This window comes from Electrophorus electricus, chromosome 7 (genome assembly GCF_041902795.1).
Source record: "Electrophorus electricus isolate QZ-2024a chromosome 7, ASM4190279v1, whole genome shotgun sequence".
Classification (NCBI taxonomy): Eukaryota; Metazoa; Chordata; class Actinopteri; order Gymnotiformes; family Gymnotidae; genus Electrophorus; species Electrophorus electricus.
In genome coordinates this window covers 17,247,992-17,272,984 of record NC_137503.1, presented here as the reverse complement: position 1 = coordinate 17,272,984, position 24,993 = coordinate 17,247,992, and the positions used below count along the sequence as shown (strand labels likewise).

Sequence of the window (24,993 nt, the reverse complement as noted above, 5' to 3'; positions counted from 1 at the left end):
GTCCTTGGCCCCCCTTTCCACTTAGTGTACAGTCTCAGACTGCTGGATTTGGAGGAAACCCTCCACACATTGTGAGGAGATTCCTTGTCTTGATGTCAGCGGCTTCTATCTCTTCCTTAGGCCAGCTTATGTCAGTTAGGTACCTGATGACTGGCCAGGCATAGGTGTTGATAGCTCGGATCTTGTTTTTCTCATTCAGCTGACTTTGCCTGGACTTGCATCACAAGTATTTGGCTGTAGCTGATTTTTGTGGCCTCTTCATGAGTCCAAGGTACCAACATCTGTTATATTACCTTCAGGTAGTGTGATCCTACTAGTAGATCTCCTTGTACGACCACACTTATCCGATGTTTTTTTCTGTATATCCTGGTGAGATGATCTACCTATGCAGGACACCAAGTGACTAAGTTGTCCTCTTCCAAAGCTCCATTGAGTTCTTGATGTTATACAGAGTCCTGTTTGTTCTACAGCCTCAGGATCCATGTATGGGGCATTGAATCGTAGCTGGTTCATTTGTAAGCTTCTTCAGCCAGTAGGCATGGACCATTTCCTTTCTCTTCATCCTTTTAGATGTCTGCTAGTGTGATGGTTACTGGATCCTGCTGTGGTCAGCTCTCAAGTTCTGTAACCACTGGGCATTGATGCATCCTTGCATGTGGCCTTTATCTTGGCCTCCAACCTCCTTCTCCATGGATAACATTGCACATTGATGGTGTTCACCCTGTAGCCAAACATCTCAGGTGTCAGTGATCTCAAGTGAGGGTCACAGTAGAGGTTGTCTTTAGGGCTGCATTCACATCTTCCAGTATCCTTTTAGGTACTTCACTTGGTCTTGGTAGTCTGCTCCATCTTAGCCATTAGTTTCAATCTCAGGTCAGCAGCTCTACTATTGAGCTTGGTGAATGGACTCATTGGGTATTGGTTCCCAATTTGACATATTTCCCCTCTTACCTGTCATCCTGGCTTCCCCTTTGTTACGACTCTGTCTAGGCAGCAAGGTCGCAATAGCAATGCGATGGTATGTGGAGTGACTAATAACTGGACTGGTAGATGAGGTGAAACTTTGTGTATTGAATTTGAAGGATGAACACATATATACACAAAAACTGATTAACTTCAGGAGTGGCTGAATGCCAACATAAACAAAGCCAAAAGAAACACCGCAACAAACTACACTTCATAGAACAAAAATAAAATAAAATAAAATACAATCTTACACTAACTCCCTTACAATAAACAGACAATAAACACAAACCCAAACAAACAGGCACTACTCCCTACAATCAGTAACTATATATATAAAAATACACTAGAACATTTACTCCATTACAGAAATCACAATTTAAACAGAACACAATGAATGCTTGCATACAGATCTACACGTACACAGACACAAGCTGACTATGGATATCACAAGACAAGGTAAGCACAGCCAAGACTATGAAAACCAAACATGCAAATTCACAAATCACACACTGTTAGGCCAACTCTTGTATGAGCTTGGGAAAGCTGCCGTCCTCTCCCAGCAGTGTCTTTATATAGGCCACAGCAATCACTTAGGGTAGGGCGGAGCCAGTAATGAGATGCACAGAAAGACCCAAATCCTGATCTGGAGCAGGAGCACACTGCAGCAGTCCAGGAGCACAACACCTCCCCCCTTGAGTATGAGACCTGTGGGAGGAAAACAAAAAAACAAAAAAAACACAACAAACTCCAGCAAACCTTAATCCATCAACAAGGTGTCAGCAATCACATTCTCTAAACCCTTTTTATGAACTATCTTGAGAGGAAATCCCTGAATGATCATTGACTAGCGCATTAGAGTTAGAGTTACACATCTGGTTCAAAAACAAGATAAACTTCAAAGTGTTGCAGAGCAAAAAGGAGAGCAAGGGCTTCTTTCTCGTTGGTAGTGTCGTTCCTAGATCTTCCTAAATTAAAGACTGTTTATTCAATACACACTACATAGATATAAAGATGCAGACTTTGGAATTAACTGAAGAGAAGAGCGGGTCTCATCTTGATTCTGAGCTCAATGTTACAAATGAGGCATTGTCTGGAGAATGCCTAACAGTCTCAGGTGGGCACACCTGATACATTTTCTTCATAACCATTTTTATTTTTTCATTAAAAAAAACTTGTCCCAGTTCCACTATTGTTCTCCAAACCATATATTATTCAATGTATGCAAATTGATATTCAATACTTAAATCAACCTGTTCTTGGTACCATTAGGTTCATCCTGAACTAATTCTTTTTTTTTTTTTTTTTTTAAAGGCAATCATATTCTATATCACCGGTTCCCTATATTGGTTCCTCCGGTGATGTCCATATTATTTCTTCCGGTGCTTGGCCGGGCTATCCCGTCCTTGAACCAAGGCTCCCCCTTTGACTGAAGCCCCTAGAGGCCTGTCAAAGAGGCCTCCTGAGGATTTATGTTGAAGCCTACAGAGGCCTTTCTTGCAGGAAACCAGTTTATTCTGGACCATCCCTATTTTTCTGCTTACAATATCATTTTATTACCTCAGGGTGGTCAATACCAGCTGGATCCTCCTGTAGGAGTACCGCACCAGTTCCACTTCAAGTTTAAAAGGCTTTGTAAAATCTGCAGCAAGGAGTACAGTTGAACTACACAGAAAACTTTTCACAGAGTCCAAAGCATTTTGGCAAATTGGACTCCATACAAAAGCAGTGTTTTGCATAAAAGCGAAGTCAAAAGACAACATCTGACAAGTTTTTACAAAAGCAACAGTAGTAGCCAGCCATCCCCAAAAAACGATGTAGGTCCCATTTTGTCTGGGGAAAGGCTTTGATGGCTTGTACATTAGCATCCAAGGGATGCACCTGTCCATGATCCACCATTTTTCCAATGTAGCTAATCACAATTTTTCCAAATTTGCACTTTTCTAATGAAGCACATCGCAACCTAGAGAATACAGTCTCCAGTGTCCCCAAATGCTGTTCCCATGTATCTGAATATACAACAAAATCATCGAGATAAGATTCACAATTCAATACACCTTTCAAACCGATAATCAAAAGACTTTGGAAGGTGGCAGGGGTGTTAAACAATCCAAAAGGCATAACCGTGTATTGCAGAAAAGTGTCTGGTTTAGAAAAAGCGGAGATCTATGATGCACAATCAGTAAAAGGGACCTGCCAATAACCTTTTAGTAAATCTAATTTGCTGACAAACTTTGCAGAACCCACTCTATCGACACAATCTTCCATTCAGGAGAGAGGGAATGAATCTGGTACTGTAGCAGTATTTACTTTCCGGTAGTCCGTGCAAAAGTGGAAAGTACCATCAGGCTTCGGTACTAACAAACATGGTGAACACCAGGAGCTATTACTGGATTTAGCAAGATTATTGGCCAACAAATATTCAGTTTCTTTATTAAGTAACAATCGTTTCTGAGAGCTCACACTATAGGGATGCTGTTTAATTGGAGAATGACCTTGTACATACATATGATGTTCTAAAACCGATGTACAGGTAGGTACATCAACAAAAAGAGAAGGGTACTAGTCAATCAACGTGAAAAGATCGGACTGAATGGATAAAGATACATATGATAACTTAGTAGACAATTGTTTCAATGCTTCCGAATTTGGTAATCTGGCAGTAGGAATGCTGTTTCTACCCAGACTAAAATCATCTTGTTCTGGAGTGTAATCTGACATTAATCTCACATTAATCTGACATTACAGAATTTGGAGAGGGCAAAGAATGAGCTACGGTAGCAGTGGCAGTAAACTTCAACTCACAACATGTTTTTCTGGTCTGTATGAAGCTCAACAAAAACTATGTCTGAAGGGTTGAACCAGGCTTAAGTAAAAGCACTAACACTATCACCTATCTCAAATGACCGACTGACTGCAGCACAGTTGTATTTACCTTTCATAGATTCCTGAGCTGCATCCAAATTGTGTCTATCTTTGATACTGGCAGCATGTAACCATTCACAGAGCATAGTTACAAACTTATCCACAGATAATGAAGAGTTTGTTGTATCTGGAGCTAACCACTTCTTATACAGCAGTTTGAAGGGACAAAGAAATTCACGACCAAAACTTGGGTATTTGCACTGAACCCCAAAGACTCTTGAGCAGTATCACATATCACAAACAGTAGCAAGGGAACACCCTTATCCCAGTCTTTACCTGCTTCCAAACAATAAAAGCGGAGCATATTCTTAAACGTCTGATGGAATCGCTCCAGTGCTCTTTGACTTTTGGGATGATATGCACTAGCTACCTGGTGTTAAAATTTTTAACTCTGACATGACCTGAGCAAAAAGTTTTGATGTGAAGCTGGAACCCTGATCAGACTGAAGGTACTTAGGTAAACCGAATGTAGTACAGAATTTCAGTTCAGAACTGGGGTTGTTTGTATAGTAGCATTCCAACAGTCTTCTATTCTCCACTCTCATCCATGAGGGCCTTGTATTTGTTGCAGTTGCCCACTTTTCATCAGATTGACCTGGTCCCCCAACATCGGACGTGGAACTTGTTGACCCGGGCGACGTCCAAGCCAGTATGACTCTCTTGCTCCGAACTTTCATTGTTAATTAAGTAGGTGGGCAGCATTTAGGGCCTGGTCAGGATTATAACCCCCGACTTCCTGTACCAAAGGATATATATATATATATATATATATATATATATATATATATATATACACACACACACATATACACATACACACATACGGCGACTTAAATATCAGAAGCTAAGATATCCCATGTAACATGCCCCACTCCGGCATCACGGAGTGGCTATTACAGGGAGTATGACGTCACGCTTAGCCTCTCTTTCAGCCCCTTTCCTGCTGCATCACAACAGTCTAAGATAGCTAAGTGGCTCGAATAGCAGTGTACCTCTTTTCAGTAGTCGTACGACTCAGTACCTCTTCTGCATTTTCCACACCAATTGATTTAACTGTCACGCGTAACACACCATAGTAGTGAGTGTGTGAGGGGCCGGTTTGTTTAATAAAATATTGAAGTTACGACGCCCGATTTGCTGGGATATGGCCAGGCCAGAGCAGGTCCTGCTTCTAGAACCTCAACACGAACTGAAATTCCGAGGTAAGGTGGACATCAGGAATGCAGGACTTTGCTAGCTAGGACCTAGAAGTGTGAATGAAAAGAAAGTTGTTGTTATAGAGGGGTATTATGATGGCGTTCATGTTAGGCCCGTTTCTGTAATAGATGTGGGACGCAGCTAATATCGTCTGTTGGTTAGCTAACTAGATAGCTAGTTTGCTCGCTAATCTGAAATCAAATGCCCTTCACTTCATGAGCTTTAATAGTGAGCTAAGCAGAGCTTAGCTAGCTATAATCACATATCTGGCTAGCTTGGTTAGCTATGATTTTAGCTAGCTAGTAGGCCCCTCCATTCAAGACGCCTAACCTTAGTCGATAGAGCTCATAATGTAAGATAAGTTAGCATTAGCAAGTCCACCAGACATTCGAGCGCGTAGCTAACTTTGTTTTATTAGATTTGTAGGGTTATATCTACCTACTTGCATAAGGGGTAATAACTGCGGAGTAGTTAAAACCCTTCCCCCTGATGACTTCACGGCTACAACCAACTTAAAGCTGTGAATGGTCCACATCTACAACCTTATTGCATATAGCTAGCTACTGCTGCACAGCTAACATATCTATTTCTATACGCAGTCACCAATAAATGTATTGTACATTTTCGTGATCACGCACTCGAAGTGAAGCTACGGATTTCGTTGGTGAAAACAACTTTGCCACAAGTTAGTTGGGTCTTGGTCATATTCGCCCTGTCTTATTTTTGCCACGCCTAAGTCAGTTGAAAATTGACATGATTGACCGACTGACTTGGGTACAGCATTACCCAAAGTACCTTTGGGACAGTTTCGATAACTCGAGACTGTGCAATTAAACTAGCTTATCTGTGGGCTATATAGTGGCCATATCCATGAGACCGAATCTTCGAGTTACAGTAAACGATTTTATTACCTGTTAATGTACCTATAGAAACCTAGTCGAAATACGTCCCACGTACGATTTATACCACCATCTTTACCTAATACCTAATTGTATTATGATAAATGATTATTTCAGTAGCTGGTTAAAAAAACTCAATTAGACTGACATTGTGAATGTTGGTCATCTGTTCGTTTTCTATTTAATTTTTCATTGGTCAGAAGAGTTACATAAAAGGATCTATAGGCATCTAGGGTACTCATGCAGAGTAGATGACGTTATGTTTCAAGTGGCTGGTCGTGGCAGTGGGTAAGTTAAACTTCTGTTTACACAAAGACTATTTTATTTGTAGACAGTAAAAAGCTAGTTTGAACCTTAAATGAAAAGGTTCATTTAACTAAGTGATTTACACGTACCAATCAATTTATTATAGTCTTAGTCTATAGCCCATCTGTTGCCATGCACATTTTGTTAGCCATCCTGTAGTGTCAATGATCAGTTTCTTTTCCTGAGACCACTTTTTTGTATATTTTTGGGTGGCTGGCCCGCTGTCGACCCAACAGTGGCATTTAAACACTGGGAAAAATTCTAGCAACACTGCTGGACCTGACAAACTTGTAGAAGCTAAACATGCACATCCATTCTACAGTATGTGTTAATGCTGTGTTGAGAATATTCCATCCCCAATTACTATTTAGCCAGTAGCTAATCTTCTTGTTGTTAGGAACTGACCAGTGATGAACAGGTTAGTAGATGGACAGTGGTGGTCATGCCAACAGATGTAATTGCATCCTTTATAAAATGTACCAGCAAGACAGATGCACCTAATACAGTGGTCAGTAAGTGTCAGCACAAGATGAGCATTTCTAGTAACGTTAGTGGTATTTTATTGAGAATTATAATTTATATGTTTAAAGTTAATTTAAACAGCGAACAAGTTGCTGCTGCAATAATGTATGATTTATCTAAATTGCTATGATATTGTAATATATATTTCAATTTATATCCATTATTTGAATGTAGCAGTAATTATAAATTATCCCAATCCTTTTAATGCAGACTTTTTAGTGTTTTTACTGCATGGTTCTTGGGATGATGCAATTGGTTTCTCCTTTATTTAAACATGGTTATTTTGTGGATACAACAAATATCCAGTGCATCATTTGATAATTGATGCATTTGTGTAAAACTGTATCCTATGATGAAGGGTGCCTCAGGTTTTGCAATTTTTTGACATGAATTCATGCAAATAAAATGGAATGACATTTTATCATCCTTTAAGGAGCACTGGCATAGACATAATCTGTCTCACATCTTGGTATAAAGCAAGCAAATCACATGGCACATAAATAGTAGTAAAGACTAATTTAGGTGACTGATGAGATCACTGTGTTTGTAGTAGGTCATAAATAACTCCAGAATTAGGCTATACAATTTTTAAAAGAAGTCATTCATTCAGAAAATGTAGCTTTCAATCGACTGCTACATTTCAGGTACATAGATGTTGATGTAAGTAAGCAAGCTAATTGCTAAGTAAGGATCTTGCTTCTATGTAAACAGTCTGGTTTTCTTTCTAGGTGTCTTGTATGTTTTTTTTTTTTGTTTTTTTTTTAACTGTTATATATTTCATTATCATATATAAAAGAATTTTGGTCAGATATGACTGATATATCTGGCCACTGAGTTGGATTTATTATTGCTGGTCTTACAAGAATGATGGTACAATCTGATACTGTACTCAGTTTTTTCAGGTACACTATACTTCAGGTATATGGCCAAATGTGTATGGGCATCATAATTGAGTTAAGGTGTTTCAGCCATACCCAGTGCTGAGGTGTATAAAACCATAGTTATGCAGTCTCCATAGAAAACCATAGAAAAGCAGTATATTGGGTTGTACTGAAGAGCTCAGTGACTTTAAACATGGCACTGTCATAGGGTCGACCTTTTCCACAAGTCACTTCATGAAATGTCTGCTCTTTTTGAGCTGACCCTGTCAACTGTAAGCACTATTATTATGAAATGAAAGCATCCTGGAGCAACAACTGCTGAGCCATGAACTGCTAATGTATGAAAACTGAGTGCTGAAGCATTTAATATATAAAAATCACATGTGCACTGTTGTCATTTACTACTGAGTCTTAACTTGCCTCTGTAAGAAACATCAGCATAAGAACTGTTTGAAGAGTGCTTCTTGAAATGGGTTTCCATGTATGAGCAGCTCAACACAAGTCACTGGACTCTGGAGCAATGGAAATGAAACAAAAAAAAAAGGCTAAAGTGAATCTGAATATCCTGCAGCTTAATTTTTTCAGTCTTCATGCTTCTTGCAAAGGAAAATGAACTTTGTCCAGTTTTAAGGGGGGATCCTATTAGGATTAACCATTGAATAAGTAATTGAATAAATTTCCAGTTATTTTAATGTCTACTTTCGCACGTTAATAGTAAAAACAGTTTCAAACATACTGTTTCCAGAGCTTCCACTGCTAGGCTTAGGTTAAACATTTCCATGAATCATGCAGCCCATTTAAGAGTCAGTTACAACAGTTAGAATATGTATGATACATGAATTGTCCTACTACTGCTTGTTATTGCATTAAACACATTTGTGGTTGAACAACAAAACATACATTGGTCTGTAACCTCATTGTTCATGCTTTTTACAAAGTAGCGACAATTTTTACAGCATGATTTCTCATATATTTACAGTAGCTTTTTTACTGGCATTAGATTTACTGTTCTGTATATTTGGATATTGTAGACTTTATGCAGTTTTTGTAGCCTGTATCAAGACTTTCTCACTAGCACCTATATCCTGAAGATGCAAGCTCTGCTGCTGTTCATCTACCATCTTCAATATATACAACATACAATAATTTCTGTAGTATACTTTTTATGCCATGCCTCTTGCACACTGTTCACGGGTGCCACCCCTGCCAAAGTAATTCCAGCAGTGAAAATAAGTCTGACAAAAAAAATCTGCTAGGCATGCATTTTCACACTTCAGAAAATGTCCAGACATGAAAAAAATTGAGGTTATGATGCTAATGAGCCAAACCTCATGGTAGGCATCACATTACCACAGTATTGCAATCATGCAGTTATTGTCACCGTCGCAGCTCTACATGTAAGTGTGATGGATGGGTGTCTACCTATTTTTGGTTTTATAGTGATTTTTGGACCTCTCCACAGCCAGAAGGCTAGAATTATATTTTCTGACCTTGTTTCATGCAAATAATGTAAACAGAATATCACTAGATAGTTTCACCTCACTTTTTGGATGTGTGATATGAGCAGTGACGGTCTGTCTTATAAATGAATACTGGACATTTAAAAGTTTTGTTTAGGCTGCATAATTACAGTGAGTAAAGAGTTATAGTTTGTCAGTGGAAATTCCAGTAATATTGGTAACTGTCCAATTCTTGTTTGTAATGTAGCATACTCACATTGTTTATACAAATTTGTATTTTTATACTTTATAATTAAGGCCTACTAAATTCATGGGAAAAATGGTTAATTTCCTAGTTTCTCAACAAAAAAAAAAGGGATTTTGGAGCCATTTCACTGTGGCTAAAATAGTATCTTAACCTTGCCAAGCTAGCCTGCCATGCTGCACTAAAAGCCTACTTTGTCGATAGTTAGCACTATGCTAGAGTTAGTTTAGAAAAATGCTGGAGACTCAAGCAACTTCCAGAACATAATAGCGATGTTTGTAATTCCAGCAAAACATTGTCAGAACCAGGAATGTCAGTGTTTATTTAAATCCACATCAGGAAACAAAAAGTGACGTGCAGGTCAAAATGCAATAAAATGTGATGAGGTCTTCATAAAAACATGAAAAAGTTGCTATCAAGGTATATTTCCATTTTTTAAAAGAAAGTCCTGCATTTGAAGGAAAATTGTATATTTCAATACAATGCATGACTGTCATGAGTTTGAGTAACATCTAGACTCTTATTTAACTTTTTATAAACACCTTTTAACCACATATTAATACACTTCTAGAGAAACTGACTGTCAGAATTGTTCCCAATTAGTACTAGGAACCTGACATTTGAAGCATTTAATAGCTTTAACGATTTCATTACATTATAACACAAATATCTATGAATACATTGCTTGATGGCCAAGGTTTTGGCCTAAAATTAATTTTTTTGTCTAAACAGATTACCTGTTTCTCCTTTCAAAACTGCATTTTCACATAGATTAATGCATGCAAGGAAACATGTTTTTGATGTTACTAGCCGGTATGTACAGCTTTTCAGTGTGACTAATGCCAGCAGCAGCTTTTGTGAGAGTACAAGGGCTTAGTACTTAGTACTACATAGTACTGTAATTGCTGGAATTTATCTTCATTGTTGTCTTTTTGTTGGCCAAAACTAAATGCCCACAAGGACTAAGGCCCAGAATCACCAAACATAACAGAACGTAGCATGCTTCATTGGCTTGATGGTGACACTATAATGCATCATTAAACATTTTGATCAATAATTTCTCAAACTTTTTTCTTTTTTTTTTTCTTCTTTTTTTTATGGGCTCCTCCCATTCATTTCCATCATGATGGCTTTTTACTAATATGCAAAACCTACTTTTGAGAAGGAGTCCCAGGTTTTTTCACCAGATCTCCACAAATTTGGTGCCAAAATATTCACAGGAGTCTGAACCTCTATAATTATCCAAATATTTTGACTTTTTTTTTACAATCCAGCTGTCATAAGTCAATCAACAGTTCAGAGGTGAAGCTTTATTTACTTAAACAGCAGAATCTTAATGCTTTTATCAATCTTCATGAAATTTGATAGGCTGCTAAAACCAGGCAATCTGGGTCAGTTTGGGGTGCCACCAAATGCAAAAAAAATGTTTCATCAAATCAAAGCTTTGCAATTGGCGTCCGTGGGCAATCTACTATTGGGCTACTCAGTGATGTAATAACTTCCAAAACATAGCCATTAGCCAGTTAAATCTCAGAAGTCTTTTGGCAGGCTTAACATTGCTACATGAAATGGGGTGTTTACAGGGATGGACTTTCTACAAACCTATAAAGTTTAATTACATTTCTCTCAGCCTCCTAAATTACTTAAGTGACTGCTGGTTCAGATGTTAATGAATGGGATTGTTACTTTTAAGCATTCCTTACACATGTTAAGTTGTATTGGTTTATTGTGTGACTTGTCAGGGTGTAAATCGTATGCAGATGTAAAAATGATGAATTGGAAGCCACATCTGCTGATGTGCTTATGCGAAGTATCACTAAGAACAGACAAACGCAGCATCCTCACAGATATGCTTATTGAGCATTTCTAAGCCGCCTTAAATGGACACAGTAATTCAGTTCCATTTACCTTTCTCGTATATTCTTTCACTGTTAAACCCATCGTGCAGCATTTGAATTATCTTTATCCCAACTAGTTGGATAGACTATTTGGCCCAAATATTGCTTCATATAGTGTAGAAATCTGTGTTATTTACATCATATTTGGTTAATTGTTTAATTATATGCCTTAAAGGAAAATGGTCTAATGTAGCCTATTTAAAATATTAAGACTGTATTATTAAAATATCCAGTAATGCAAATCAGAAAAGTCAGAAACAATAATCAATAGTGATGATTTGATTTATTTTAAGTATTAAAGCATGTAGAAATTATATATAGGTGCTCATTGCCCTCACCCAGTCTTGTGTGTTATTGACTGTACTCCACCATGTTCACAGGTATGGAAAGATGTGTTGAAAAGGAGTGTGTCAAAATTGTGATAGTCTTGCCATTTCAATATTAGATGTCTGTGTTAAACTCTCAATGATTGGCTCAAAACTGGACAGTTGTCTGATACATTATAACACATTTGATCATATGAACACGGACCTTCATAAAACAAAAGACCAGATTATGACAGCATTAAAATGTCTGAGTTATGCCTAATATCAGAAAACCCAAATAAAATCCAAATACTGCAAAGTTAATTCCATGTATTTACCCGTAGTACCCTCATACTGTGGTTAACACACATGGAGTAAGCACGATTGTTATTTGCAGCATTAGTTCATTTTATGACGACAAGGCAGATTTTTTTTCACACTTTACCTGTAGGGATATAACCGATGCTACAGCGCATATTCGAAGTATCTTAAGCACCTCTCAATAACCCCTCCCCCAACTCACCACTAACTTTATCTTAATGCACTTTAGTTTTTTTGCACAAAATTTCTAAATACTGCACTTCAGACTGATTGAGACCACCAGGTGGCAAGATGTGAAGACATTCTAGTGACCATCTTTACAGTGTGTGAATGTCTTGATGATTATGCAGTTGCAGATAATCCCAAATTGTGAAATAATTCTTTGGACATGATTTAAAATCTGTGGTCTGTGCATTTGCAAAGCCATGCTCCATAATGGGTGATTTTAGACAGGCTACAATAATCTTCTGGCAGTGTGAGAAATTTTGATACATAAGCTTGCTGCTGTCTCTACGTCTTGATTGTTTTTAGACATCAGTCAATATGCTGCAGACAACTCATGCCAAATTCAAATAAACAGCAATATGGCGAGACAAAAGTACATGCTACTGAAAAGAACAGTGTTTTGTGGAATTTTGGCTGCAGGGAAAATGCCTTTTTGATGTCTCCTCTGAGACTTGCCACCTTTGCCTTTGGAGCCCTGTTTTTTCAAAACACTGCTACTACTAAGGGCGCTTGGTTGTGGAACCTCAGGTTTTTGGCAAAAAAGTAATTGTGTATAGTACAGTATATAGTTTTATGTTTCAGTAACCGCATTTGTTATTTATGTTGCACTATTTGTGATCTCAAATTAGGGGCATGCCATCTGGCTAGATACTTGAACTTGCCTGTTTAGTTAGTTAAGGTACCGTGGGATAATTTTGTCTTTTTGGTTTAGTGCAACATGTTTGTTTTGAGACTACACTATCTAGTATCTGTTTGATTTTTGTATGTAGTAAAGTATAAGCATGTAGTCTACTAATATATATATATATATATATATATATATATATATATATATATATATATATATATATATATATATATATTATATAAAATTTATATTTATATTTGGGGGGTGGGGAGGGGGGCACTGCCTGGCCAAAAAAAAAAGGTCACCACCTGGATTTAACTAAGCAAATAGGTAAGAGCCTCCCATTGGATAATTACTGGATAGGTGATTGTTTCAGCTGGCAACAAGTTATTTAACCCTAACTGTTGCAGTGAGTAGCTTCTTATTTGTTAAACAACCATGTTGAAAGACACATCCTGTGGTTGTGGAAAAGATGTTAATCTGTTTCAGAAGGGTCAAATTATTGGCACGCATCAAGCAGAGAAAACATCTAAGGAGATTGCTGAAACTACTAAAATCGGGTTAAGAACTGTTCAGTGCATTATTAAAAAGTGGAAGGACAGTAGGCATACATCATCTTCGAGGAAGGAATGTGGTTGGAAAAAAATCTTGAATGATCGTGATCGGCGATCACTTAAATGTGTGGTGAAATCAAATCCTAGAAAAACAGTAGAACTCAGTAATATGTTTAATAGTGAAAGTAAGAGCATTTCCACACACAATACGAAGGGAACTCGAGATTGGGACTAAACAACTGTTTAGCCTTAAGAAAACCACTTGTCAGTAAGGCTAACCGGCAAAAACGGCTTCAATTTGCTAGGGAGCATAAAGATTGGACTCTGGAGCAATGGAAGAAGGTCATGTGGTCTGATGAGTCCAGATTTACCTTGTACCAGAGTAATGGACGCATCAGGGTAAGGAGAGGCAGCTGAAGTGATGAAGTGCTATGATCTGGGGTTGCTGCAGTGTGTCAGGTCTAGGTTCAGCAACGTTATGTGCCCAAAGAATGAGGTCAGGATTCATCCGGCTCAAATTATAAAAGAGTGGCCACCACAGAGTCCAGACCTGAACCCCATTCCCATTAAGAATCTTTGGGATGTGCTGGAGAAGACTTTGCGCAGTGGTCCAAATTTCCCATCATCTATGCAAGATCTTGGGGAAAAATTTATGTGACTGGACAGAAATAAATGTTGTAACATTGCAGAAGCTTGTGGAAATTATGCCACAGCGAATGCGTGCCGTAATCAAAGCTAAAGGCGGTCCAACGAAATATTAGTGTGAGACCCTTTTTTTGGTGTGTGTATGTATGTGTGTGTGTGTAATATATATAATTTTATTTATTTTAAATTACATACACACACACACACACTGTCTCATAGTCCAAATAGTATGGAATTAGATTTTTCAGAAGTATTAAAATGAAAAAGGCAGTATTTACAGTCAGTTTTCAAGATGTTCTCTTGTAACTTAGCTTTGATCAACAATAACAGACTTCTTACCAACTATGGACAGCTTTGTAGTAGTTGTAGTGGAACTTTTGTTCCTTTTGTTTTCATTTACTGCCCCATTTACTTTAAGATAAATTTAGGAAGCTTTATCCCACAGAGCTGTGTTCAGGGTAATGGCAGTGGTACATTGGCACTCGAGGCACAGCTGACAGCACAATAACATCTGTTGTTTCTTCTAAAGCTTGCATGTGATCCTTTGAGTTTTGAGGTTTCAGAAGGGTAATTCTACACCACTTCATCCAGTTGTCCCTTGGTGTCTCAGATTTTGATGCTATTTAGTTGATGGGTGGTTTACAACCTGGGACTAACTTATTGTGAATTGTTTTTGAAAAAAAGAAAACTTAAGTTATGGTTAGTTATTAGGTTTTTTATTTTCTTCAAAATGGCTCGTTTTGATGACTTGCCCATAATTTTTGTTTTAATGAAGTTATGATTTTTATTAGTTACTGTCCACACCCCCTCACTCGGCCCTTGCCCTGTATGTTCGAATTCAGTGCGGATGGTATTAAAAGTCGATTCTGTTGCTCTGTACGAGTGCTCTGATACTTGTCACCCTTTCCCTTCACCCTTTCCCTCCTATTTTTTCCTGAGTGGTGTATATGCAGGTGTTCTTTGAGGTTAAAAGCGAAGAGCTGCATCGCTGCAGTGCTACACTGGTGCTGCTCCTTACATGGCTGGAGCACATGGGACTTCTTCCTCCAAAGGTCATTAACTAACCTCTTCCAAAGTCATTAATCCTCAGAGTGCCTGCTCAGAGTCAGATGGACAACTAGTGCGAGCAGAGCTTTGTGTGCAGTTTGCTGAGGTGCAGCAGTACCTACTTGATGGCACCATAGCCAAGGGTGATGAAAAATGGAACCGGGCAGTCTTCTGTTGTTCTCAAGAAACTTTTATTGATGATCTGTTGATCTCAAGAATTTTTGTTCAGGAGCTAGAAGGAAGTTGGGCCTGGTACATTGTGATTAAATTCCAAAATTTAAACCACTTTTTGATATTATGCAGATCTTCAGTGCGAGTATGCCAGGCTGTGGCACCCACCGAGATAACAGTATGAAGACACAGTACAAGAAAAAGGAAAGCAGCTTAGACTGTTTCTGATTCAATACGCCTATTGTCACTTAATGTTTCACTGTAAATATGTTAAACTTTTTTTTAATTTTTATTGAACATCCTCATCTGTTACAATTTCTATGCCCATGCTTTTGTCAGTACTCAGTAAATACAGAGAATGGGTGGGGGGGGGGTGCATATAAGTATCAGAGCACCTGTCCGGAGTAACAAAATCAACTTTTAATTCCATCCACACTGTATTCAAACATACTACTGTGGGTAGGGCTTGTGATTCCTGCAAGGTATGGCTTTATTGTAACAAATCTGTTTATTTTTTAAGACATTTGGTATCGCATATCAAAAATTAAAGAAAGTAAAGTAGGAGATTCATTTTCAAAAATGAATTATAAAAATTTTTGAAATTGTTTGAAGTTTTGGGGAAAGAAATCAGCATAGTTGTAGCACAATATATTGCCTTTAAAAAAAAAATCCAGTATGTTGAAAATTGCCATAAAAAATTTCCAAAAAATGGGTTCAGCTCTTACCCATCCACTAAATGACAAAATATAGGATACCAATGGACAACTCCTAGCTGAATTGTTGTGGAATGACCCCGAAACATTTGGCTATGAACTTGTAAAGTGTTTTGCTGCATGGTTCTATTGTTTCATTCTTATTTGAAGCATAGTAAATAAATAAATATAGTTCAGAAATAAAGTAATTGGATACAGGACCTTGCAAAAGTATTTACTCTCTTTTAAAATAATCAGATTAATGTAGATTACAAATAAAACACATTGTTCCTGCTAATATTTTTGCTGCACACCAGTATGCTCTTAACAAAAATGATCAGTGTCAACATCAGATCTTTTAAAAAAACAAAAAAACAAAAAAAAAAAAACAACCTCTTGCTTAAGTATTCAGCACCCTCAGACTAGCATTGGTTAGAATCACCTTATGCTGCATTTTTATGCAATAGCATTTTTAAGACTGAGGCTAGGTTTCTACCATCTTTGCACACTTGTTTGGAAGTGAGTTCCTGTAATTTGCTCCAGGTTATTTAGGTTGGTTGGATGACAGACTGGCAATTTAAATACATTTGTAATATTTTGTACTTAGAAGAGTAAGGATTTTTTATATGGATATAATTGTACCTTCATTGTTTTTAGGACCGTTTACAGATGTGGTGACCACGGCCTTGAAGCTTGCTAATCCCACAGACAGAAATGTGTGCTTTAAGGTGAAGACAACTGCACCGCGCCGCTACTGCGTGCGACCAAACAGTGGAGTGATTGATGCTGGAACCTCGATTAATGTCTCAGGTAAATGCATGAACTATATGCATACTCCACAAGTGAACATGGACATCTGAGCTAAATTAGCTTGTGATAGGGAGTGTTGTGAAATTTGATCATCTTTAACTTGGACTAATTGTGTAAATTGTCTGAAAGTCTGATCACATAGACCACACTGTAACGTATTTGCAGGGATGAGGCGAGAAGCAGAATGCAGATGTAGGAGGTTCTTTAATAAATGAGGGAAACTAAACACAGGAGGCAAATAAAACAGAGACTCGGGGAAAACACTAAGGCAAAGTAACAAACGAACTAAGCAAATAAATAAAACGAGGACCAAAATGGCGATGACTCCACACATGACCCAACTTAACAAAATAACAGACAACTTGGGGAACAAAATACAGCATAAATAACCAAGACAGTCAAGCACTAACCAGACACAGGTAAGCATATGAACAGGGAAAACCAAAACAAGGACTGGAACAGACAAGGGGCGGAGAAAACAAAACCAAGAAACGGAATAAGGAAGTAAAAGAAAACAGACGTGACAGGGAAACTATGAAAATAGCTAGGAGGGTGGCCAATCATGACACACACTGATGATTTGAAATCAGTGAGGATTTCAATGCTGTGATGCACATATTTGAAGATTCAATACAATTTATTTTACAGTTTTAAATTTGAAACAGAACTTATTTTAATAAAATACAATTTTTAAATAATCAAATCTCTTCTTAAAAACCAGCAGTCCTCTAGTCATTAAAATGATTGGGACATTAAGAATCATGAGAGCATGAATATATATGAGGGACTATACAATTAATCTTCTGAAGTCTTAATTTGCTTTGTACATTGTATATGAAACATTTACAGCATAATTTATACCATTGACTTTTAATAAACACCTCACAGTGGGACATGGAGTTGCATTGAGATTCCTCTGGGGAGTGAAACATTGGTTTGACACACTGGCAGAGGGAACTGGGAAATTCCAATACATAATTAATGCTGTGTCCTGGAACCTAATTTCTTCCAAGACTGCCTCATTTACGCAATAATAAATGAGAGGCAGTTACCCCTGTGATGCATTGAATGTAATTTATAATAATGTATTGCATAATTTACTTGTAAAAATCAGCAATGAAATTCTAACTTTAAAACTTTCGCACTAATTTTCGGCACATAGTTTGTGTAAGGGGGCTGAAACCCAGGACAGATCGGTGATGACACCGACACTGCTGGGTGAGCTACCACGCTTTAATGTTGGTGGGCCCGTGTGCAAAACAGTTAGATCTTAAAATGGGTAAAACAAGAAGTAAAAAAAAAAAAAAACCTGGTGGGGAGTCGAACCACGGCCGCTTTGTTGCAAGGTGAATGAGCTCTCGCTAGACTGCAGCACCCGTACAACGACCTGCGTGTATATGCGCTTCAAAGGAATGGAAGACGACAAAACGGGAGGAAAAACGAAAACACGCCGAGCGTGGAAAAAGAGCTAACGAAGGACACCACAAGAAGAATGGCATGCACTGGGGAAAACCAAACTCTAAAACTTCCCAAACAAAACCAGAAAACAGGGAGGAACTTTAGTGGCTAAGGGGAGCCTCGGGAGAGAGACAGACTTGAGAGGGAAAACATGGAGAAGTGAGGGGATGTGTAAAAACAGAGACACCCACGCAGAGCAGAAGAGAGGTATAGCACAAGGGCTCACACATATACACACACACACACACACACACCTCAATACACAGAGTTACTGGCTAGAAGCTTGGCTCAAAACTTTAGCAAATGCTCAGCACTGAGTGAGTTACTGGGCTTATATAGACCTAATCCAGTTGTTGGACATCAAGCCTGATTGGTAGTGTGCCTGACTCAAGGCCTCCCCCTGGTGGCCAGAGGGGGCCTCTGCCTGGTGTCAACTCTTACAGGAGCGCCCCCCCCCCCATGTCCCAAGACCAGCCGCATGATCCCGCTGAAAAGCCCGAATAAGTTCAAGGTCCAGGATGTGACGGGAGGGGACTCAGGACCACTCCTCGGGCCCGTATCCCTCCCAGTCCACCAAATACCGGACTCCACCACGAACTTGCCGGACATCCAAGAAACGCTTGACTGAATATGCCAGTGCACCGTCCACCATGTGCCGTCTCGGTGGGTCAGCAGGGCCCACTGAACGCAATACAGGCTTAAGGCGACAAGTGGAAAGTGGGGTGGACACGCAACAACGGGGGAAGGGCAAGGCGCTAAGAATTTGGGTTTACACGGCGAAGAACCTTGAATGGCTCAATGTAGCGAGGGGTGAGTTTGTGAGTATAATCACGCAAAGGCAGGTCCTTGGCTGATATCGGCCGGGACAGCGGGTCTGGCTAAGTCACCATCTCTTGTTGGCGTAATGCTTTTGAGCAGCACTAGCAGATAAGAGAGCCCTGCATGCCCTCTGCTAAGCTAGGCGGCAACGCCTGACTGTCTGCTCAGCAGACTGGACACCCACATCGGCCTCCTGATCAGCAAACATGGGCAGAGCATACCCGTACTGGCACTCAAATGGTGACATGCCTAAGGAGGAGTGCTGCAGTGTGTTCTGGGCAAAATCTGCCCATAATAAGTGCTCAGACCAAGAGGATGGGCAGGAAGAGGCCAGACAGCGGAGGGTGCGCTCCGAGTCTTGGTTGACTCTCTCGGTCTGGCCATTGGATTGCGGACAGAAGCCAGAGGACAAGCTGACTTCTGCCCCCAAAAATGGACAAAAGGCCCCCCAGAAGTGGCTAGTGAATTGAGGCCCACGGTCTGACACGATGTCGCTAGGCAGCCCATGAAGACGGACAACTTGTGTAAGCAAAACTTTGGCTGTTTCCTGCGCCGATGGCAGAGAAGTGGCCGGCCTTGGAGAACCTGTCGACAACCACCAAAATCACCATGTTGCCCCTTGATGGGGGCAGTCCTGTGATAAAATCAGGTGACAGGTGAGACCAAAGGCGCGAAGGGACAGCCAGTGGATGCAACAGTCCAGCGGGCCTTGTTCTGGGGTCACTGAGCACAGGTGTGACAGGAGTTCACAAACTCTCGGATGTCGGGTTCCATGCAGGGCCACCAAAACCGCCGATGGAGAAACTCAAGCGTCCGTGTGACTCCTGGGTGCGGCGAAAATGGGGATGCATGTCCCCACTCGAGGACCTGAGATCTAACCACCTTAGGTACATACAACCGCCCCGGAGGACCTCCACCTGGGTCTGGTTCAGCAAGGAGGGCCTGACGTACTGCCTTCTCAACCCCCCACTGGATTGGCGCTACGATGTGGGCCCTGGGGATAACTGTTGAGGGCGGAGCAGAACAAGGCGAGGATTCCCATGGGCGGGAGACAGCATCTGGTTTGGTGTTCTTAGTGCCCAGCAGGTATGATTAAAATGAAGTCAAACCAGGCAAAGAACAGTCCCCATCTAGCCTGGTGCGGATTAAGTCGCTTGGCCTGCTGTATGTACGCCAAGTTCTTGTGGTCTGTCCAGACCAGGAAGGGGTGTTTTGCCCCCTCCAGCCAGTGCCTCCACTCCTCGAGGGCAAGCTTAACCGCCAGTAATTCGCGGTCGCCGACGTCGTAATTCTTTTCTGCAGGGGACAGGCTTATACAGACCTAGCCCAGCTGTTGGGCATCAGGCCTGATTGGTAGTGTGCCTGACTCGAGGCCTCCCCCTGGTGGATGGAGGGGGCCTCAGCCTGGTGCCAATCCTTACAGTTTGAAAGTCATGATTGTCATTTTAAAAGAGATACAATAGAAACTTTCCACTCTTTGTACTTAAAGTGTACTTAAAGTTTTATATTGATGTTCATTCGGATTGTTTTACAGATGGCATTTTGGAAAAATAAGACTGACGACATGGGATATTCACAATCTGGGTCTGCCTTCTGTTTCCCATGAGCAGTGTTAAAACCTTTTGATTGCCATAACAGCGTACAAAGCCAGAGCAAGGTTGCAACTGCCATGTCCCCTGTATGAGCTCAGCTCTAGTGGCCACATCTAAAGGTGTTTTCCCTTTGAAGACAAAAAAGGCCAAACAAAGCTCATATGAAAACATGTATAGCATGTACGAGACACCCCCAGAGGAGACCAAGGGGAATACAGATAAATTATGATGCACTGCTTCAAAACTATTACACCCTTTTGTCACTTTAAACGTGTGTGTGTGTATTTGTGCTTGGTAGCTTTGAAAATGTTTAAATTTAGTTTTGTCTGTCTGTTCACAGTGATGCTGCAGCCATTTGATTATGACCCCAATGAGAAGAGCAAACACAAGTTTATGGTGCAGTCTTTAATGGCTCCACCAGACATGACTGACATGGAGGGAGTGGTGAGTACTGATCTAGTAACTGTTCTTTTACTGAGTTTCCATCCTTTTCTTATACATGGACAGTAGATCTAAAGTGATGATTCTTTTAAATATAAATTTTTTCCTGCAGTCACACAAAAATCTAAGGCCATATATACGTTGTTGTTGTACAGTATACATATGTGTGGATTGCTTGCTTCCTTTATCCTTTCAGTGAACTCATCTGTGATTCATATCTTTCTTCTTCTCTTTCTCTTCCTCTTCATGTGCAGTGGAAGGACGCCAAGCCAGAGGAGCTAATGGACTCCAAGCTGCGGTGTGTCTTTGAGATGCCAAATGAGAATGAGAAAACGGTAACTTTCCTGGTGTGCTCATTGTGTCCCTGTTAATCTCCTTAACTCTAATAAATGCATCAACTACTGTCAATATGAATGTTGTAGGAAAATAAATATATTATTCTAATCCATGCAATATATATCAAACATACTAAACACAAACATATAAATGGACATTCAAACTAAGACACTTTGTAGGATTAATTAGGTTATGTGTATAGGTGGACTACTTGTAAAAGGTGCAGTACAAATTAATTTGGATTGGGAACTGAAGTTAAAGTAACATTTTAGGTCAGGCTGGAGTTGTTAATACAATAATGGATCTGTTAACTGTGTCTCATTTTTGATGTGGAGATTACGGATTCTATAGTATCATGAATTGATTATATGCATATTTGTGTATGAATGCATGTGAACATGTATGTATGTCAACAGCATGACATAGACAGCAATAAGGTGATGTCCTCTAGCCTTTTAAAATCTGAGTCGTCCACGTTGTCAATGAAGTCCATGGTGTCCAGTCTGGATGACGGAGAAGTGAAGAGGATCATGGAAGAGTGTAAGAGGCTTCAGATGGAGGTGCAACGACTACGGGAAGAAAACAAACAGATTAGGGTAAGCTTTTTGTATCACAGAATTTGCTCTGAGATATCTTAGAAACAGAATGAAAGTAAAATCAAAGCATATGTAGTAAAGGAGTAAGGAATACGAAGTGTAACACTTCCAACTTGTTGGTTAATTTTCTCTCAATGTTTACTATAATGCCTCCACAGCAGGAAGATGATGGTCTGCGAATGAGGAAGAGTACAGTGATGACATCTCAGCATTCCTCACCCTCATCAGTCACAGTGAAGGAGGAAAGCTTGAGCATCAGAGTGATCGCTCTAATTGTGTTGTTCTTTGTCATTGGTGTCATTGTTGGGAAGTTGCTCTTGTAAAGATTAAGAGGGAGCAGCCATAGCATGCATTGTGAATGAAACAAACTAACAATACAAAGTAACGAAGGCAGAATTTGTGTGATTGGAATGCTATATCTTTTGGGTAGTGTTGGGTAGAAGAAAACGTAAGATTAATAAAGGATATTATGAAATAATTAAATTTTATGTGCAAAGATCCATTCAAGGGAAAAAAGTGATTAGTTTTTACCACAAAAAGGAATGACATCATTATGGCCCTCCTCCCAGACTATTTTAGGCACAGTATGAAAAAGTAAATTTCTGTAATGCCAGATGTACAACTGCAGTCAAGTGAGGTGTTGTTTATTGCATTCTTTTTATAAGGAGGCCATAAATTGCAAGTTTATTACATGTAGAGACACTAAATGCCCTTAGTCACATTGGCATCTATCCATTAACTCAAACCTCTTTTATGACAATTTTTAGGGGGTTAGAAGTAAAGTGCAGGGCTTTACACAAAAGGGGAAAAACACTTTGCATAGGCCAAGTTCCCTGTCATTATGATCAAAATAGTGTTACATTTTAAGTTTTTTTGTTGTCATTTTGCCAGTTGATGGATGTGCGATCGCATGTTTACAGTGAGAGCAAAACAGTTATTTTAATTTGTTTCACTGAGCTGCTTTTGTAGGCAAAATTTTGCTTCCTTTCAGCCCTTAGTACTGCTGCTTCACTCGTGCGACATTTAAACTTAAATGTAATGTTTTTAATTTGTTTCGCTGTATTATAATGAAGCAACCACATTGCCTAAGCTCTGTCAAAGCTCTAGGTTCCAGTTCACTGAAAGCTGGCTTGTTGAGGACCTCTTGCCTTTTGATGCTCATCAAAAAAGACATTGTAAGCCCAGCAGCTGCTCCCTTTTCATTCTTCCTTTCTACATTATGTGCAATATTGGGAAGATCAAAATGCAGTTTTTCAAAACCACTCAGCTGTTTAGTGGCCTGTCCTGTGAACTGCTCATGTGTTTTCAAGCCATGCTGACTGTTTCTCTTGCAACAAATGCATGGCTCGGAGACGAGTCATTTCTGTTGTTTTTGTTATACAGTGGTTTGTCCTACTGTTAGGCTTTAAAGACACTGTCCTAACTAACATTAGTTTTGCCCACCCCTTATTTTTTCATGCCTCAGTTTTTTGTTTTTTTTTTTGGTTTGAATTAAATTAAGAATAAAGCTTTTATTGCACAGCACTGTTTCAATGAAAGAAATGCACTGCTTATAAAGAATGTTTGTTTATCTATATCTCCCCTTGGAACAGTTTGTTCTTTCACTTTTTCAGTGTTTCTCACATGAATGAGGACATCTAAAAAAATTCTAAAAGGGACCATTTTGTGACTTGATATATTCTTTGTCTCATGATTTTTTGAATATGTTTAAGGGGGTGTACTTTGTGTATTCTTTACTTCCAAAAGGCTATACTTTCAGTCTGTCATCTCATTTATTCATATAATTGAGTATTAAGAACAGAATTGAATGGTGTTCAGACAGCAGTAGTAATACTAAATTTATGACTGAAGGTTTCTGTAGAGCTATGGAATAAAAGGTCTTTGGGGCTGTCGGTAGCTGTTTCATGAAAACACTAAGGAAATGGAGGGGGGAAAAAAAACACCTGTCCTAGAACCCCAAACCTTCACCGTAATGTAAACCGAAAGGTGACCATTTTGTATGTATATAAATAAATAAATAAATAGTTACATCTATTATCTATGATCTAAAAATATTAATATTCCTAGTTAAGTAGTCTATGGTGTAAAAAGAAACTCCCAATTTTGTTGGATATGTAGCATCTTATAAATTAATAAAGCCCCAGTCCTAACTCTTGTGCTTTCCTTTCTTTGTCCACCATCAGTTGAAATAACATCATAAATGTTTGACCGGCCACCTGGTAATTTCAATATTGTCCTCATTATAAGGTCTATTATTATAGGCCCACTAGTGGGTTATTTACCAAAGTTAAGCAAGACTACACTTGTTTGTCAGATCAAAGGGATTGCTTTCCTTATTTTAGGATTGTTATCAAAACAGGTTTTGATGTTATCTAAAAAAGCGCCGCAGGCTCAAAATAAAGATGCGAGATGCAGTAATGTTTACATTGGCAACCACTGAATGCGTCAAGCAACTCCACTTGGTAACAGACCAATGTTTCATCAGTAGAGATCCCTGATTAAAATGTCATGGCTAGATTATGAATGTTTTTATGGCAGCAACAACAAAATTCTAATGCTTTGTTTTTTGTGCACCTAGACATCTCATTAAGAATGTGAACTTTGCACATTTAAATTGTTGGTTTTCAGGTGCAATCAAGTAGTATTTCCCCTTTATAAAATATTGAAGTTTATATTAAGTTACCCAGAATACAGTATATTGTCAGTAGTGACAGCGCTTCTAGACACCAGAGGCCCTCGACCCCGGAGTACTGGTCATCTCATTAGCATCACACATCTCCAGCACCTGTCCCTTATCATTCCCTTATTACCCTTGCTATAAATATTCCTCTCATTGTGAAGTACTGTCAGTACTTTCCTTGTCTGCAGTCCTGAGTGTTACTTCTGCTATCTACTATTTTGGTATTTTTGACTCTCTTCTGGTCCTGGACTTGTGTTTTTGGTATTGCCCTTCTAGTATTTTTGACTTGGACTCTTAACCTGGATTCTGGTCTGCTATAATGGTTGTGTTTTTGTACCTCGGCTTGCACTCTTTTCCCTGTCCTGATTTTTGTGTCTG

At 39.3% G+C, this 24,993-nt stretch overlaps 1 protein-coding gene across 4 annotated transcripts; it reads left to right on the top strand.

The window, feature by feature from the left end:
* Nucleotides 1-4,816: 4,816 nt before the first annotated feature.
* Nucleotides 4,817-24,085, top strand: vapb (VAMP (vesicle-associated membrane protein)-associated protein B and C). 4 transcript variants are annotated; one of them, XM_027010749.3, is made up of 7 exons: nt 4,817-5,090; nt 14,927-15,025; nt 16,541-16,693; nt 20,903-21,006; nt 21,258-21,338; nt 21,756-21,935; nt 22,094-24,085. In XM_027010749.3, the coding sequence occupies exons 2-7, from the start codon at nt 14,992-14,994 to the stop codon at nt 22,256-22,258; spliced, it is 717 nt and encodes a 238-aa protein (XP_026866550.1). In that variant the 5' UTR covers nt 4,817-5,090; nt 14,927-14,991; the 3' UTR covers nt 22,259-24,085. The 4 variants fall into 4 exon arrangements, with proteins under 4 accessions (XP_026866550.1, XP_081573975.1, XP_026866551.1 ...); XM_081717849.1 differs by lacking the exon at nt 14,927-15,025 and adding an exon at nt 6,185-6,272; XM_027010750.3 differs by lacking the exon at nt 14,927-15,025 and having other exon boundaries at nt 21,828-21,935.
* The last annotated feature ends 908 nt before the right edge of the window (nt 24,086-24,993 follow it).

What these genes read in the sequence shown, in the direction of transcription:
- vapb (XM_027010748.3), top strand. Translation starts at nt 5,033, where the DNA reads ATGGCCAGGCCAGAGCAGGTCCTGCTTCTAGAACCTCAACACGAACTG. An exon ending in AACCTCGATTAATGTCTCAG is followed by an intron (nt 16,694 to 20,902) that starts GTAAATGCATGA and finishes GTCTGTTCACAG; the next exon opens with TGATGCTGCAGCCATTTGAT. An exon ending in CAAATGAGAATGAGAAAACG is followed by an intron (nt 21,339 to 21,755) that starts GTAACTTTCCTG and finishes GTATGTCAACAG; the next exon opens with CATGACATAGACAGCAATAA.